Source organism: Ptychodera flava, chromosome 5 (assembly GCF_041260155.1).
Source record: "Ptychodera flava strain L36383 chromosome 5, AS_Pfla_20210202, whole genome shotgun sequence".
NCBI lineage: Eukaryota > Metazoa > Hemichordata > Enteropneusta > Ptychoderidae > Ptychodera > Ptychodera flava.
This window is the reverse complement of record NC_091932.1, coordinates 11,447,206-11,465,474: the sequence shown is the minus strand read 5'-3', so window position 1 is coordinate 11,465,474 and position 18,269 is coordinate 11,447,206. Positions and strand designations below refer to the sequence as shown.

At 36.8% G+C, this 18,269-nt stretch overlaps 1 protein-coding gene across 31 annotated transcripts in view; it reads right to left on the bottom strand.

The window, feature by feature from the left end:
* LOC139133009 (microtubule-associated protein RP/EB family member 3-like) overlaps positions 1-18,269 on the bottom strand; it is a 67,125-nt gene that overhangs the window by 5,145 nt on the left and 43,711 nt on the right. For 5 of the 31 annotated variants that reach the window (XM_070699356.1, XM_070699366.1, XM_070699353.1 and 2 more), the window contains 7 exons: positions 12,086-12,219; positions 9,157-9,302; positions 8,310-8,508; positions 6,061-6,152; positions 5,369-5,521; positions 3,833-3,865; positions 2,349-2,422 (listed from right to left, as the gene is read on the bottom strand). In XM_070699356.1, the coding sequence (XP_070555457.1) occupies positions 2,351-2,422; positions 3,833-3,865; positions 5,369-5,521; positions 6,061-6,152; positions 8,310-8,508; positions 9,157-9,302; positions 12,086-12,219 (829 nt within the window). In that variant the 3' untranslated portion in view covers positions 2,349-2,350. Of the gene's footprint in view, positions 1-2,348; positions 2,423-3,832; positions 3,866-5,368; positions 5,522-6,060; positions 6,153-8,309; positions 8,509-9,156; positions 9,303-12,085; positions 12,220-14,016; positions 14,242-18,269 lie in introns of those variants that run through there. The other 26 variants (XM_070699372.1, XM_070699383.1, XM_070699367.1 and 23 more) reach the window with 10 other exon arrangements.

Here is an 18,269-nt window from a genome sequence, read left to right as displayed (position 1 = left end):
CAGACAAGAGTATAAAAATCCAATCAGACATGCTACAACTATGTAGCTGGTTTCCAATTTTTCAGGGGGGCAGTTAAACACAAGCTTCTCAACTATTGGCAACACTTTTCAGCTTAAACTTTCAGTGCAATGGCTATGGAAATAGAGCAAAATAGTAAGCACAGTGTAAAAAAAGCAAATATGAGCGACTATCTATGCTATGTTGGGTATGAACTTATCCTTGCCCAACATATTTTAGTCAATTTCAGGGAATGGGCATAGTGACTTTACACATATTGTCCATAAAGTACACTCTCTGACAAATATCATACTGAATACAGCAAGAACTGCAGGAATGGTTTCAATCACACATTTAGACTGCTATTCATTGGTCACTGGCCATGATAGTTTGGGTTTGTGGCCGAGAGTGTATTCCATGGCTTTTGATATGTGCTCATCCTCTACAGATGGACCTTATACGTGGATACAGTTGCTAATGGGTTCCAAGTTCTAAAGCCAAAATTTACTGTAGAAGAAACAGAAATAGGTTGTGGGAAAATAGGCTCTTTCTGCATGGGATACTGTGGAAAATTGCCCTATGAAGTGCATTTAAACAAATGACAAAATGTGTATGTTAGTTTGAGTATAGTGCAATAAAAATACAGTGATGCACGTGAAGGCATGAAGCAAATTGATGCTAAACTTGGAATATGAAGATAAAAAATTTACCTTGTACAAAAAAATTGCTTTCTTTGAATTGCAATATTTATATGTGCATGCATTTGTGCTGGAAGTTTGAATTTAATTTGGATGCAGACATTTTGGGGCCCAGAGTTGTAGCGGTACTCAACACTCATTGAGGGACACAAAGATGATCATTGTACATAAGAAAAACAACGTACGAAACCTGGGCTTTTATTGAGTCTTACAGAATGTGTTACTTTGGTACTGTAGTTATACCACAACTTGGAGCTTGCTTTGCTCTCAAGCAACCGCAAACAAAGTTACTCTGTTCACAAAGCAGCTTTGCAAGAGGGAACACGGATAGAGATATTTGAACTTTCAACTGACTAAGTATGATTAGGTGGGTGTATGAGTTGGACATCCCTCAGAAAAATAAATGTTCCTTGGACATCAATCTTATAAAATCAGATCTTGAGAAAGTGAAGTTTCCATCTTTGCTTGTTCTTTGTAGCTGATAATCGCTGCAAAGATGGAAATATCGCCATCTCTACATCCTATTTTTAATCAGATTGTTTAATCATATAAAATTGACTGCATTCATTACACATACATAATTGCTCTGAGGACTTTTTGGACCAAAATTTGTAAAACTGATAAAAAGCGGGGATCATATTTGGAATTATGGAAAATGCAATAAAACAGTTGAAACAGGATATCCACAAACATAAGTATAAAGCTGAATGCATTGATATGTTTACTACCCAAGCTTATGGTAATGTAATGCATTTTTTTACAAAATTGATCACTGTATGAAATGCATCATCATCATCATTAGCTTAGGTATATATAATTAGAACACAAAATACATATGTTATAGTGTTCTTGTAATTATATTTGAAAAATCTGTATCAAGTGAGTTGCAGAGAAAAAACTAAATGTGTAATTATACCTATGTTTGCACACATTTATCATGGTTGACATTTAAATAAGTGGCATTTGAGGCCAACTGGAAATTTGTAATCGTTTTAACAGATGTAAAATTCAGCAGCTACAGTGGAGTTTTTGTCGTTAGTAGCAAAACACTACTTTCTCAGAGCCTGTGAATTATAACATCATCTGAAAATCAGTGTGGATAAACATTTCATTTGCAGTCTTCATACATTACAGTATTCAAGTCTGTGAAAGTGCTGTCACATACAAGGGTAAAATGCAAAAAGATGTGTGTTACTTCTCTTGAAATTGTCTTACACTGATGGAGGCTTTGCCATCAGACTTTTGAAAGGGACCATGCATTTTGTACATGTAATTCACACACGACACACAGACAGGCAGGCAATCCAGTGACAGAGTAAAGACCACAGAATCAGCTCAGCTGATTGCATGCACATGCTTTGAATAACAGTGATTTGAAATTCAAATCATTCACAAAACACAAACTTGGCTGATTGGCGCAAGGCTCTCTAAGTATAATCAAGTGTTTAGATTTAAACTCCATTCCAATCCCCTCTTCCAATGTTTAGAAAGGATCTACAGAAAGCGCACTTTATGTTACGATGCATGATACGTTAAATGCACAGCTCAAAACAATGCAAGCTTTGAAGCGGACAAGAACATACAATCTCACAGGAAAGCATGCTTAATTTTTCTTTCTGAAATGACTGGATAGTAGTAATATGAATGGCCACCTTTAGAAATCACCAAGATCACACTCAACATTGTCATCCTCTATTGCGTCCTCAGCAGGTGCTGCAAATCCATCCTAGAGTAGATTGGAAGAAATGCAAGTGCAAATAGAAAATAACACAGTGATAGACAGGCAGGAAACCTGCAGATGAAATGAGTAGTATGAAGGGGACAGGTTGAAAACTAACACAAGGAATGTTGTGTGTGATGTCAATGATGAGAAGAGGGATTTTCAAACTGAAGATGAGATTTTTCAATGCTTACAGCTTACATTTTTTGTTTTGTCTGCTGCTCTCTTCTCTTCACTTTTTTGACAAGCAAGACATTTTTTAAGTTTTGTGGGATTTTGCAAAAACCATGGCAACTCGAAATATGAGAAAGGTGATTCCAGCAGAAGCTTTGACCTGTCCCCTTGGAAGTGTCATACTGAATTTGTGGCATTTGTTACTGTTAGGCTGTTTCACACTGAATTGTGATGGACGAGGGAGGTGTCTCGTTGGAACACGGTGAAGGTGAGCTGTGTATATCTGAATCATTGCTGAGTGAGCAATGTTGCATTGGACTAGTAAAGAGAGAGGGATCAAACTTCATTCTGGGAGGGGGGGAGGTGGGGCAGTCTAACTTGAATTTGGTAAAGTAGGCGATGTTACACAGTTCAGGTGTGAGTCAACAAAGGCAGGCTGTACATGTACATGCATGTACTACCAAAACTGCACACACATGCGTTGTAAGTCTGCTTAGGTAACAGGCACATTAGTGGCCAGCAAACTTTACAGGAACTAATCTTACTCAATACACATCTACTGGACACACAAATAAATACACAGTCACAGGACAAATATATAGACTGCAGACATTTTTGTCAGTAACAGGTACATCTCTTTGTTGTGGTGTACCGGTACGTTACCATTCACAAATAGTCTGCATATGAACACATAGGGTATTACAGATGTGGAGCAAGAAAGAATAGCATGATCAAGGAAACACTGTACATCCATGTCAGATAATATTGTCAGGAATACTGAGGAAGACGGTCAAGATGTATGATATGGTAGTGGATACTGGGATTTCACATTTCTGTGTAGATTGGTATACATTTTGGTTTCAAGATTACACAGGTTTGTGTAGGATGTCATAATCCAAGAGAAAGACAACAGGCTTTCTGATGGTTGCAGATGAGTGGAAAGTGAAAATGTGTTCCTTTTTTGGGTGTGATCATGATATGATTTCTTCTGTGTCGCACATATTTTTAACACAATGTACTCTGTTGGATACCAGTTTTGATAGAAAAAATATGCTGTGAGTATTTACAGTTTTGACAGAAAAAAGATATCTACCAGGAGTGTTTACGAGTAAACAGGGAAAAGAATAGTTGACATCAAACGTGGGAGTTGTCCACGTTTTTACCCAACAGTGTCATGGTGTAACTTTTTTCCCTTGAAAAGAGAGGACAGCATAATTAATTAAAATATTGAAATTCATCTACCTGATCCGACTTAGAAGCTTGACCATCACATGGCTGGAAGATAGAAAACCATGCGATGCTAAGTCACCAGAGTCATTAATGCACTGTGGTCATCCTATGTTGGAAACTATCCTGTATGCATTGTGGTCATCCTGTGTTAGATCTATTCTACATGCACTGTGGTCATCCTATTTTGAAATTACCCTTTACTCATATTATCCTACAGACAGACTACTGAATATTCAAACTATTAATGCTGCCAAAGCTAAAACAAACTTCCCCATTAGCATTTGCCGCTGGTTTTCTCTTATTTTGCATAGTTTTATTTGCAAAATTTATTTACATGTATCGATAGGGTTACTTGTTCCTCACACATTACAAATCTATCATGGTTAGTCACCCCTTTTAATATTATAATTTATGTGAGCTGATAAAACTTAACAAGGTGTGCCGAGATACAGAAATACCACTGATGTATTCTGTTCACAAAACATCACATTTTGCAAATCAGGTTCTTACATGCTTTTACAGAATAGACCTGTTAGCTGATTTATCATGTTGAAATGTGTTACACCATGATACTAGGTTGGATAATAACTGGTCTTACTCCCTAGTCAACACAATTGCACTTGTAAATCATTTTAACTATTTTCAAACTTTGAACAATTTAATTAGCATCAGTGACCTTGACTACCAAGTTTTGAGTTTATGAAATTCATCATTAGACCCAGGATCATATTATGACACAGCTTCTGTACATTTCTGAATATGGTGAAAAGGCATTTCACTCTCAGGATCAACGACTATGTCTGATTACAGTGATGAAGTATTGGAGCTAGAATCTTGCAGTATATTTCAGTACTTTGGTTGTCTCACGATTACATTTTCTTGTAGTTTTTCACAAGTATACTTGTATACTGTCCGCATTCATTCCTGTCAATGAAGCATGGGATATGTATCGGAAGAGGTGCATATTTTTTGATGCCGCGCGGATTGTGAGTATGGAAAAGTCTCTTTGTTGACATTTTGATGATAAAAATATATGAGAAGTGATGAAAAATTCAGGAACAGAAAAAATTTAAATTTTCATGAATGTTTAATGATTAGATGGGGACAACGAAAAACCAGCCACTGAAAAAATCCTGAATCTTTGAAACCTACCGAAAATCAAGGAACAACGTCTTTTTTCCTCATTTTCAATTACAAAAGGAGAACTGTTTGAAGTCGTTGTGTCATGAAGGTCAAATTGCAACAGAACCCAAGACTTGGTATATATGCCACAGTTTTACAAAATATTGAAATTCATACGCAAACGAGTCAAATGGACACCCAAAATGGAAAATAACGATTAATTTACAGGATTGGAATAGGAAAAAGAGCAATTATTGTTGAAGAATACATAAAAGAGGATCTTAGGCAGTTCTAGTAACAGTAAAAAAATCAAATGATATATTAACACTTATTTTACCACACAGCATGTTCAGAGATTACAGAAAGTGTCTTTGACTAGCACCATACAGTTTGTAATTACACATTATCTGCTTGAGGCCTCCTTACCTCTGTTGCATAAAGAACTTCAACAATTTTTTGGATGCCCGGATGGTTTTCATCTTCGTGCTGCTGGCAAATAATTTCAATTTCACGGAGTTTGCTGAAGTAAAAGTCTCTCTCCTTTTCAAGTCCATCAACCGTGAGCTTGACTTCCAGCAACTGGAGGGAAAGAGAGTTGTACAATTTACTTGGTATGCGTATCATGGCTTACAGAGAGCAAGCACTGTTTGAGAGCACATGCATTATAGAATTCAGAAACTTATAACCAGAAAATGAGTGATTACTGATAATTGTCAGTTCTGCAAAATACAGTATCCTTTGTTGATATCAGTGAAGGGAAAACTGAAATTTCCCTCCTTATCATCAAACTTTTAGTTCACCATAAATCTTGCCTTTTAAATTCAAAAGAAAACCAACCAATTTAGGCAGGATACAGCATGAGAAGGAAGATCAGATTCTGAAGCAAATGGGTGATTGTAAACTTTATCAGTGATTGGCCAACTGTGAGATTTGACTCAGCCAACTGCTGGCTTTGATCATTGGTGGCCCAATCAGCAAACCATACAAAGTGAAATTTAACTTTCAAAAGTAATTCTTTCACAAGAAAGTAACCATCACAAAAATCGACCTAAGCATTTTCAGAGAACACTGACCGATGGATAAAAAGGTGTATCAATAGACATGTATTTGATGACTACCTGTTGATTAAGCTCTGCGACTTGGTTATTGTTTACCACCGAAGATGCGGCTGGACGAGTACTCCTTGAAGCAGGTGATTTGAACTGTGGTGCTGAAAGACGAAAATAGCAAATACAGTACAGCCAGACCTACATTACGTATGACACACTCAACTGCACAGTCCTGCAATAGTACATGAGTAGTATTGCTAGCTGTGTATCCCTGACTTTGGCAGTCCCGTTGATTACAAAAATTTGAATCTCTATTGAGGAAAGTAGAGATAGATCAACAATCAGTTCTGGCTTTATTGTAATTGCTGAATATACGATTGAAAAACACAGGGGGTTTCAAATTTACATAATAATACATGATTTGCATATTCTTTGTTGTGAAAACATATTCTTTTGTACAGTTATCAACACAAAAACAGAGGAGAGGTCCCTCCCTGAAAATGGCCTGGTGGAGAGCCCTGGTAATTGTGAACTGTAACCCATATGGAGGAAAAAGCATTAATTCTTTGGTAAAAATTTTCTCATATTTCTCTGAAGGTAAACAGTTTAGCATTCATAAAACTTATAATCAGACAAATAAGTGAGCAAAGAAGCAGAAGTTTCAAATCATCAATGTCACACATAAGAAGCCATTGTCAATGACATAATCCCCTCTTGGTTAATGAACTTAAAAAACCATTGACGGAAATGATGGTGAAGTGGTATTGGTTAACATATATCTGGAAAACGGTGGAGAAAACATTTTATTGATGTGAATGTGCAGTTGATGTCCGATGTATAAATGGAATTAGGTACATTTGAGAAATAGTTGGGTGTGTGATCAATGACAAATTGTGTAATCAATGGTTGCAATGTGGTTGGTTTTTGATAAAGATGGATATGGGTGGATAGATGCAGAAGTCCCTCACATGGAATATGTCTGTAGGTATTGTAAATTTTTCCAAATTTTGACCTGGTAATGTATGGAGCTCAGTTTTACAAGCACTAGAGTAAAATGTGACTTGACTTTAATGTACTGGGCTCAGAGGGAAATTACAGGGCTGTTAAGGTAATATGCACCTCGAAAGTAAAAGACTTAAACTTTTGCTCAAACTTTCCTCGATGAAACTTTCGACCATTCTCTTACCAAAGCAAGAATAAAAATCAGGGGTCACCGTGCAAACTTTGGTACTAGAGAGGCGAATTACTCGCGATTTCTCGAAATTCGAAATTCAAGGTGGCTGCCATCCCTGTGTTAACTCTATGGGGAAAAATAAAATTTTCAATTTTGAAAACTAAGACGGTGAAAACTTTCTTTCGTCAAGAGCTTCAAAATGAGTCCCCACAAGTGGTAGGCCAGTAGAGAATTGATAAAATTTAAAGGCCCGAATTTCTGTCCCCGAGGTGCGTTCTACCTTAATTATACCTATAAAAGTAATGGGTTTGTTTAGAAATGGATTCAGATTCGTACTAAGATTCATCATTCAGCAAATTTCATTGTCATAATACAAGAAATTTCTCTGCATGTGAGACGGCTGCAACCCTATAGCTCACTTTCATTCAATAGCACAACATACACACTAACATAACTGCAGTTCACAAACTGTGTGCAATATATTTTAACACAGTTTATTGAACTGTCATGGTGAAAGTCAGGAAATTTCAGAATCAGATTTGGCGTCATTTCTTTGCAAACTTCTAGAGCTGACATTTATTCTTGAGGTCAATTTTTATTCAATACATCAAAAAAAACAAACAAACAAACTTACATTTACTAATCACATTTTGCCCGTTACAAAGTTATCAGACTGACATATTGTAGCTCATTTTTTATTCATTAAAACACTATCAACAAAAATGGCCGTCTGACAGCCATACTGGATCATACTGCTAAAATAATTTGTGTCCAAATGTAAGTGACAGTGCGTAGTCCTTAAGCCAAGTTTGAAAGACATTGGTCAAAACCTGCCTGAGTATTGGCTGTAGACATAAAATACAGGAAACAAAATGGCCATTGTGCAGCCATATTGGATTGTATCACAAAACAAATCGACATGCATATGTATATCATAGGAAGTAATCCTTGTATCAAGTTTGAAAGAAATCACCCCGGCAATCTTTGAGCAATTTGTGTGAACGGATGCAAGGATGCACTGACAAGACCAATTCTATAATTCCTCACAGACAAACTAAAAGCTCAAGATAATGCTTCAAATGACATATGTGCATGCAAACTGAAGGGAGGAATGGGAGAAAATATAGTTAGTATTGAAACATACATGGATTACCTGCCGTGCCTACTGGTTTCCTGTTCGTTGGTTGTCGCATATCTCCTCCACCGGGCTGTGCCTGCCCCCTGGCCTCTACTGGGTCGTAATCCGTTCCTTTGTAGTTTGCATCGAAGTACTTTTTAAACCACTGTACAAATTCAAAATTGTCTTGAAATCTACCTTTGACAAGTCTTTCAACTGGAATGACCTGTGTGACAGACGAAAGGAACTGAGATGACCACAGCTTTCAATTTGTGGTTTATAAATATGCAGATCTGGTGCATGAAACTCTACAGCTGATACACTGGGCTTTACTGAGTAAATGGCAATGTAAGTACAAGAGAAACACGGGTAATTCAGATGTAATTCATTCTGACATTTTTTGAAAAACCATGCAGTGTACCGGTATTTTGACAGATTTGACAGTGCTGAGTTCTATGGTTGTTCTGCTTATTAAAGGTATACAGTCACCTGTAATCTAACTATGCCCATATATGGTCAAAGGGGCGTTTCTTGGTATTCAAAATGCCCATGTGAGGGCGCTGTTTTGAAAAAGGGGCCACCCACTTAAAATCTGTGATTAGTTAGATTTTCTCTTTCCATGGTAACTGTGACAAAATTGGAACAGGTGACAGTATACCTTTAACCTATCCTTATTTCTTATAATAACGACCAAGATCCAATAAAACAATTAAAGTTATCTACAGGAAAAATGGTTCACTATCCTTTATAAGTATACAAATTCTATTTTATGCATTCAAAAACATCACATGTATGTATAAGTAAATGGTAATGTAGCAAAACATTTCCCAATTATTCGCACAACATTTTTCACTCAAAAGAAATGGATAGTTACCTTATCAGTTCCTGTTTTCTTAAAGGCTGCCTGTAATATTTTGAAATTTTGGATGTATTCGTGTTCTAGCTTTGCTTGCATTTTGACCTTCTTTAGAGGTAAACAGTTTGTGAACAGCATATCCATGAACTGGCAGTACGCAACCCCTGCAGGTTAGAAAATGACAGAGAAAGATCATTTGGTGAGTAGAACTTCATTCAGATTATTCAAATCTTGAATGTTGAAAATCCCTCTTTGAGGCTAGAAATACCTGGGTCCTCTGTACTGTACATACACAGTTCACATGTCCATATATTATTACCTTGGTGCAGGTAGACTGTAATACTAACACGCTCACTCTGCATGTTGAAAATAACACTACAGCATACATGTACATGTATATTCTGATCATTACCAGAACATATGTCCTTCATCCTTTTGATTGACAAATTTTTCTCATTTTTAATTTTATGTGGAAAACTTTCAATCTATTCTAATTAAGTGACAGCTAACATTTGAAGCATTGCCACAAAGATCACGTTCAGATCTTACGCATCAGCCATAACAGATGATGAATTGAAGAGACGCTTACAACCACCACTAGTTATGGATTGTAGCATTGTAGTTAAAAGTGCAAACTGACTGGCTACCGCAGGGCACAATATTTGAATGTGATCTTCAATGGCAGTGGTTGAGATGTAGTGAGATGACCAGCAGCTAACGAGAATGGCAAAGAACAAGCGAAGGTGGAAACATTGCCATCTCTACATCCAAGTTTAAACAGATTGGATACTTTGTTGTAAACACGGCAAAAACACACAAGACCTGAACTTCACGTGGCCACATGGTCAAAGAATGCAAAAGAACTTCCTTTAGGTGATGGTGAGCACAGCTTGGAATATTGATAAAGGACATAACATTGTCACTGTGCAACAAAGTTAACCAGGTGCACACTGACGCAAATCTGGTGAAATATACAGGTCTAGAACAGTGGTGAGGGTGGAGGGAAAGGGGAGGGAGATGGTATGTCAAGCTTTGCAGTGCTGCAGAAGGTCACTATCACAGGAAACATGCAAATTCTAGTTTTTGGTTAAGATTCCTATGGCAAGAAATTTTCATAATCATATGTAGTTAGTACATATTTGTACTTAATATTTGATGCGATTAGGTCGAGTTTAGTTTTTCATACATTTTTGTTAGTATGATGAATAGCAGATTACAGATTTTAGTATCCAACCCATGCATGTAGGACAATTTATACCTTACTGTTACTGTGGATCTGTTATGGCCCTGTCATGGTATATTGATGTATCACACATAATAATTTTATTTAAGGAACAATGTACCCCCTCCTGGCCTACAATGGACGAAAGCAAACTTTGCACGACACAAGGGTGGAAATTATTGCTATTATTTTTAGTTTTGGCAATGTCAGTGACTTTGTAGATGTGGAAAACATCTTGGCCACAATGTTGGATAATCAGATAGATTATTAGTAACGATCTGGGGGATGACATCACAAATTTCATTGGTAATGACAAGGCTATAATATAAATGTGCACATTTTATATCCCCTTGGAAAATGTGATCAAATCAATTGAGCTCAAGAGCACATTTTATTTGACTTTTTATTTCACGACCTCACAAAATGAAATAATATACAGCTATTATGAATGTCTTTTTTTCCATCAAAAGCTTGTAAGAACACTGTGATTGGTACATCTTTGTAGCAGAGGTTGTTTTGATGTCTCCACTACCCAATTACAGGTTCTTCATCAACAAGTCTACCCTTTTTGAAAATGCTGGTCATCCAGAGGAGGAATTCTCAAAACTAGCCAGACATCAAATTGGGATAGCATCTGAATATGTCATCATAGGAAATCACGTATTGGCAGTACCATGGGAGTGAATCAATACACAAATAACCAGCAGTATCTGTGAAATAACTGTACCAAGCTATTCAGAATTCAATGAATAAAATTACGATTCCTGCATGATCTGTGTGATAGCTAGATAAATGTCACACTACTGGTTTACCATTTGCTCCAGTAGAAGAATAATTTATTACTTTATGTTCATGTACTCTGAACTATGATTTGGCATTGTACATGCATTGCTTCTTTCCTCTATTCCTATTTCAAACTAACAAAATTGACATTAAAAATGGATGTCTGTAGCAGCAGAATTGGCACATAATATACAGTACATTCTAGTTTATAGAATAGAGATGAATTTTGTCATAAATACATGTAGAAAGACTTTGTAAAGCAAAATGATTTTAGAAACTCTCAGTATAACAAATATGATGTGTTAAATTTGAATAAAAGTACATCATGTAGCTGTCACATTCTGACATTGAATTGACCCTGTTGAAGATCCTTATAAAACTGCACTACCTTACTAAGGTACAATGTACATGTAGTATAAGTACATCATTGAAATTCATAAATTGACTTTATTTTGGGGGAAAAGATTACATATGCTTCACATTTTTCTGCTGTGGATAATATATAATTTAACTTTACTCTATTTGTAACATTAGAATACACAATGGACTTTTAATTATATGACTCTACCCTTTTCCTAAATGCTACAAAACACACTGTAGTATAGGGAGGTGATTGTCATCCAAGACTATTTAAATTCATCTCTGAAGGTGAGATCTGTGACATGATGTGTCAACTCTGTATGTATCTTGAATATAGGTACGCCTACAGAATTGACATAGCAGACAGTGACAACTAAGCCCAGGCTGTTGCTATGCCAATAGGTATATGTATATATGTACAAACAGTATTATTGATATTGAATGAAGGAAGTAGGATGGAAGAGCAAGTGAAGAATGTGAATTTGTAAATTCTAACTTCACCAAATTCCTTGTATTGATCATAACCATGGTGAATGAGTTAAACACTGCTCAATAAAACTACACATGATGAAATTTGCTTACCTGAACAAAGCTGTTCTATTTTCCCGTAATTTAACTCAAGGCTGTCGTTAATCCATGCCAACATATCATGTCTGCTTAGGTTTTCTGATGTCGCGCTGGTAGCATAAACGTTAACAGCCGACATGTTGGTTTCACTGTCAAGGGTAAAGAAAAAATATTTTAAATCTATAGTGATCATAAACGGCAGATAATCTCTTGTAACTGATTGACAATATTATGACCTTGAAATTTCTAGTATAAAAATATTTTTCACATCTCTCCTTTGTAGTGCATGACAGCAGAAAAGCCTTACACAGTGTATTTCATTTCTCCATTATTTGCAACATTTACCAGACTCGCACTCATAGATAAATTATCAACCTTAGTAAATGTACAGTGAATTTTCAAAGGGTATGAATGACTAAATGAAAATGGTATTCGCTGAAAATAGACAGCAAAATACATATGTACACTAATGGTGTATGAGAGATTCAGTAATTCTGATCAATACACAATATTCAATACATGATCATATTCATAATATACATATGACACATGTATGTAAATATCATAAGCTGGAAACTGCAACAAGAGAAATATGTATATTAATTACTTTCGGTTGATTGAAAATGCCACTATAGCTGAACCTGACTCTGCTGTTATTTACAACATTGGTCTGCATATTATCAGCCATACCTGTGTATGCCACCATCATGCCAACTCTTTGAAGAAAACGTTTTTCTCCTTGACATTGGGGATGAAAGATACCAAGATAAAAGTGATGAGTGCGCAAACTGTCTTGCTGTATTTATAATTTGGCCTTACCAGACCCGTACCCACATCAGAATTGTCAAGATAAATAATTAAGCTTGGCTTGTATTGTCATGGGAATATCAACCATGATAAAAATTATGCTAGGCGTGTACTTCATCTTTTCAGTGAGAAGGTTGACCCGGAAAACTGATGACCTTGTATGAATTCAATGAAGGATCAATTGCAGTTCAGCAAAATGTGCAATCAGTTGATTTGAATTTTCAGCAGCTTTAATCTGTGAACTATGAGGCCTTTCATTTCTTGACATTTGAAGATGACAAGCTGGTGTGGTGATGGGCAGGTCAATAATTTCATTTGAACTCTCATTGGTGAACTATTCAGTTCTACAGTCAATACTGATGAAAGTTGCCATATACAGCAGTATAGATGGGTACTGAACAATATTGTTACACACTGTGTGTGTGCGCCTATTTGGTAAGAAGATCTACTCAGTGACATCATTTTGATGAAACACGTCTCACTGAAACTGACACCACAAGACTGTGAGGATTTACGGTAACTACATGTAGCTTTCCACAGATGCAAAGCCGTTCTACCCTCTTGGGCAATGTACAGAACACTCACAAAAAACTGCAGAAATCAAACTAACATTGGCATTTCAACAGTTTATGAAATGTTCCAGTATATGTGTACATGTACTACCAGTACAGTAAATGTGCATGACACAATCTGAATCCATTCGATGCTGAAGAGAGGTGTCTTCTTCCACAATAACAACACTGGAGGTTACATGTAGGTACATGGATACACGTGGGATTGACTGACTGAATGATAGATGTAAGGTTTAGGTACTGCATTATCTGTTCTACAGATCAAACACTGTGCTGTGATTCAATGGTAATCGCCCCATGTTCAATCATACACACCTAGTGGTACATCAAACCAGCAGGCACACTCATGTAAACTAACAAAATCAACATTTTGGGCATCACCAGCCATCAAAAGTAAATATATGCAATGAATTGATTCCTGTTACATGAGGATACATGTAGGTCTCTTCATAATATCCATGTATATAGCATGGAAGCAACCTTATGACATGAGGAGATTGCACTGGCCTTCAGAAATGGCAGCTGACACTGCTGATGAGGATGTGGCACAAAGTGTGTACACTGTACCTGTTCAGCTCTCAAATCCTGGTAAATTTTCGTTTTTGAACCTGTCATAAACCACTGCTGAATGCTCAACAGACCACACACAAACATATGCCTGTTGTGTGTAGCACCGGCCTCAAGGTAATTTTCCTTTTTGGGATGACAATTCAATGTAATGTTGGCTCTGTAAGAGCAACCATTCCAGCACTTACAGACACAATGGCCACACTGCTTTGATAAAAATTCAACAGAGCTCCCCCAGGCCAGTGACAGCACACGTAACACCTGTTACACAGCATGGACATACATGAGGTCAACATACCACATAGTACATATACTGACAATGTGTGGATACACCATTTATCATGCAAATCTACACACTGGTGGTGTACTTTTCCAAAAGTTGAACTGCATAACTGTACTTGAATCTGCACCTGTTTTGTTTTGGCAAAGACCAGGGGTCTATGGTTTTGATAAGATTTCAGTCTAAAGAGAGTTATCATTTTCTGAGTTTTCTTTTTTGTGTCACTTGCAGACTTAAAGAAAATTGCAAAAGCTACAAAAGTGACACCCTTTTAATCTCATACTTTTACCTCTCATAAAATGATTTTTATTTGTGCATGTAAATTCAGCTCACTAACTGAATGCAGCTCTCCCTCCAAGAAGGATTTCCTAAAGACATCCATTGTCACAGTGCAAAATGTGAAAGAAAGACAAAACGTTTACATCAACAGCCTTTCACTGAGGAATTGGAACATGTCAGAACAAACTGCAACAAACTACCTTTCACAACTACATGTATAGCTGTTGAAACCTGGTAATTAATCCTATGGGATGGTATTGTTTGTACAGGTTCATAGTCGATCCAGAGTGACTCTTTGCTGTTTGTACCATTGAGAAGATACTTCAACTGTACATGCACATTTACATTTAAGATCGGTCCATATCATAACACACCTCATCTGCAGTCTGTGTTCTAATTCGCCAATTGATGGGATGTGTTCTTTTTGTGCTGATCCACATAAACGACATCAACAAGCATCATTTTGCGGAACTGTTGCCTGCCAGGGATCAGTTTCGAAAAATATCCACTGACGTCAAAAAAGACATTGGCGCATGCGCAAACTGGAATGTAAACAAAGATGTCGTCTGCTCTGGTTTCCATCAAGGACTTGAAACAGATGAAAACGATAATCAAAGGTGCATTGCATGTTTTGCAGAAGTACTGGGACCCTGTAGGGAAAAACTTTTTCTTGCCGAACCACTCCAACATATTAAGCTTACATGCAACAAATTTTGTGTATGGTATGTTCTTATGCATTGCTACGGATGAGGTGTGTTATAAAACACATATTGACTGGCCATGAGGGCAACAGCATATGTCTTTCACCCCTCGGGCCTGTGAGTCACCCCCAAAACAGACTGTTTCCCTTGGTCTTCTGCCTCAGGGAAACATTCGCTTTTTGAGGGTGACTCACAGTCCCTCATGGCCAGTTAATATGTATATATTGTAACATGTATATAATTATAATAATTTTCAGTAATTTAGGGTGGCATCGCATGCATGCTGAAACCTTTGACAACCTTAAATTACACATACTATGTACAAGCAACTCTTTTGTTAACTTGCACAGAACTTTCAGGGGGATGCCAACAGCTCTCTTAAAAGGTTGTCTGTGACTGGTCCACTTCTCCGTGTTTAACAGGTATCTACATTCTGTAACCAATGGTACTTCATCTTTGAATGAGCTGATGGTGTGCATAGGTTTAGCTCATGTAAAGAGTATATGCGTGTCTCTCTCGTGTTTTATTCACAATTCAGGATACATGTAGTTTGAATAAAATAGACAGAGACACCCATATACTCTTAACATGTAACATGCATTAAATTTGTTAAAATGTAAGCGATTCTGGCTAGCCTGAATATGAAACGGCACAAATTTTGCTATATCTGATTTATCTCAGCTGGGGCAGTTAGAAAAAGTATCAAATTGTTTTCATTGGTTATATAAGTATTTCAGATTTAGGCCTCGGGCCACCCCTAGGCTGCCCTGTCGTTCTATAAGGAAAATAATGGGCTATGTCCACACTGTATTTGAATCTCCCACCTCTGGACTACTTACAATCAACTTCAATCAACATGCATCAGCTGGGCCCAGGGTGGACCTAAACCAATCACAAACACAATTTGGGCCTGGTCTAAAATTTGTGTCACTGTCAGTGTGAACCCATCTGTCCAACCAAACATAAACTTGGCTAACCAAGGGCCACCATAAGATGTTCACATTTTTTTTAAATCAAGCCAAGTAAAGAGGTGAACTTCACTCTGTTGTGTGAACATAGTAGATGTTAGACCAGTCTGTGACTTTGTACAACAGGTGTATAATTCTTACAGCAACGACATTGGGGACTCAGAAGAGGGTCAGTCCCCATCACTGTACCAGCAAATCTGGAGAAAGTTAAGAACTACATGTACGTGAAGAAAACTTACATGCCATTTTCTAAACCTCACCACACTACAGTACATGTGCCTACAATGAAATATTACAGGAGACAGTGTACAGTATAGACCAAGATTAGATTTCCTGTACCTCACTGAATTTACATTTAAGTTATCAATATCATCATCATCTTACATATGTACACTGAGATTCTCTGACATTTAGATGATTTTGTAATTTTGAGAATGACATGTTTACTGGCTGCGGTATCAAACGGAAAACTGACACGCCTTGTTAAATGCTACCTAGGGCCTCAAGTGTGCCTCTGCTTTGAGGTTAACACATGGCATTCTGACCTACATGTAGTTGTATTTTATGCAAATATTGTGGGCGGTAAGTCTGCCATCTAGTGGTAATAGTATTGTAAGCTCATCAACATTTTGAGTAAATACATTTTGCCAAAAACCATTACTGATTTCATTTTAAAAACTCAAATCTATGCATTTTTGAACTCCATATGATTGTGCTCTTATTCTCTTATACTTGTAATTACTAATGTTCGTCTGGCTGAACAAATTTTATGATTTTATTACCCCTGAATGAGCTGGCTTATCAAAATGGGGCTTTCAAATATTCTGAAGAAGTGAACCATCTTGCATGTACTATTCTCCACGTACCTGTGTGGTAGGCACAACATGATCTATACATCTGTACTGATTCATAATAAACCTTAATGGACTGTGGCACAGACAAAATCATGTACATAAACATATGATCCTGTATTTCTGTGCACACGTTTATTCACACATATTGGTTTGTAATGCTATAACATGACTTTTTCAGCATAGGTTTTCTATACAATACTGCAGTAGTCAGGGTGTGATACTGTATTCTGGAATGCGCTCCATTGCTATTATATGGTATATGTATCTGGACGTTGTTGGTTGAAAGCACAATGATTGACTGATACCACAGCAATTAAGTTGACAGGGGCACATTTTCACAACATGATTTGATCCAGCTGTACATGCTACATGTTTGCGTTGAAAGCTTCCAAGGGCAATAAATTTCTATGAACTTAAAGCTTTAAGGAGCAGCTTGATGTGTAATTAGACATACATTAATAGGGAAAGTGCAAATCATATTTTTTCTGGTAATAGCTGAAGCTGATTTGTTTAACCCCTTATAAAGAGAATTTGACAAGCTTTTCTTGGCATATAACACACTATGCATGATGTATGGTGTATATGTATGTAGTGGGCGTTTAAAATCAGACATAATTCCTGAAAGTGCTTGATAAAAAAATAATTGATGGCCATCCTCCATCAACAAATGCAACACTTCATCTGCTCATGTTTGACCTTTGATTGATGGCTTTTGAAAGCAACCATAACATACTTTTTAAAGATGGGAGTCCTCTATATAGAATCTATTACCAAATACAATATTACCAGTGGTGGGCGTCAATCCACTGAACAGAAACGGATACATAAATATCACTTGACAGCAAATTGATTCAAAAATTTGATGACGCCAAGTTTCACAAAGATGGAAGTATCATTACAAATATACTTCCTATGTCGCAGTAACATGTGGAAGGTACTAATCTATTTTTTCCTTCGCAACATTTAAATTTTGACAAATTTCGATAATGGTTATACTGCTACTAGAGTTGATCCAGTTGACCCTTTACAGAAGAACAGCTTTTCAATAGCTATTTTTCCAATCTACTAAATATAGATCTGCCTTTTTTAGACACGACATGCTTTCCACATGTAACTTTTTAGTTTCCAACTGGTGAAATCTGCATTGCATATGAGCTTGTAAAACCTGAAT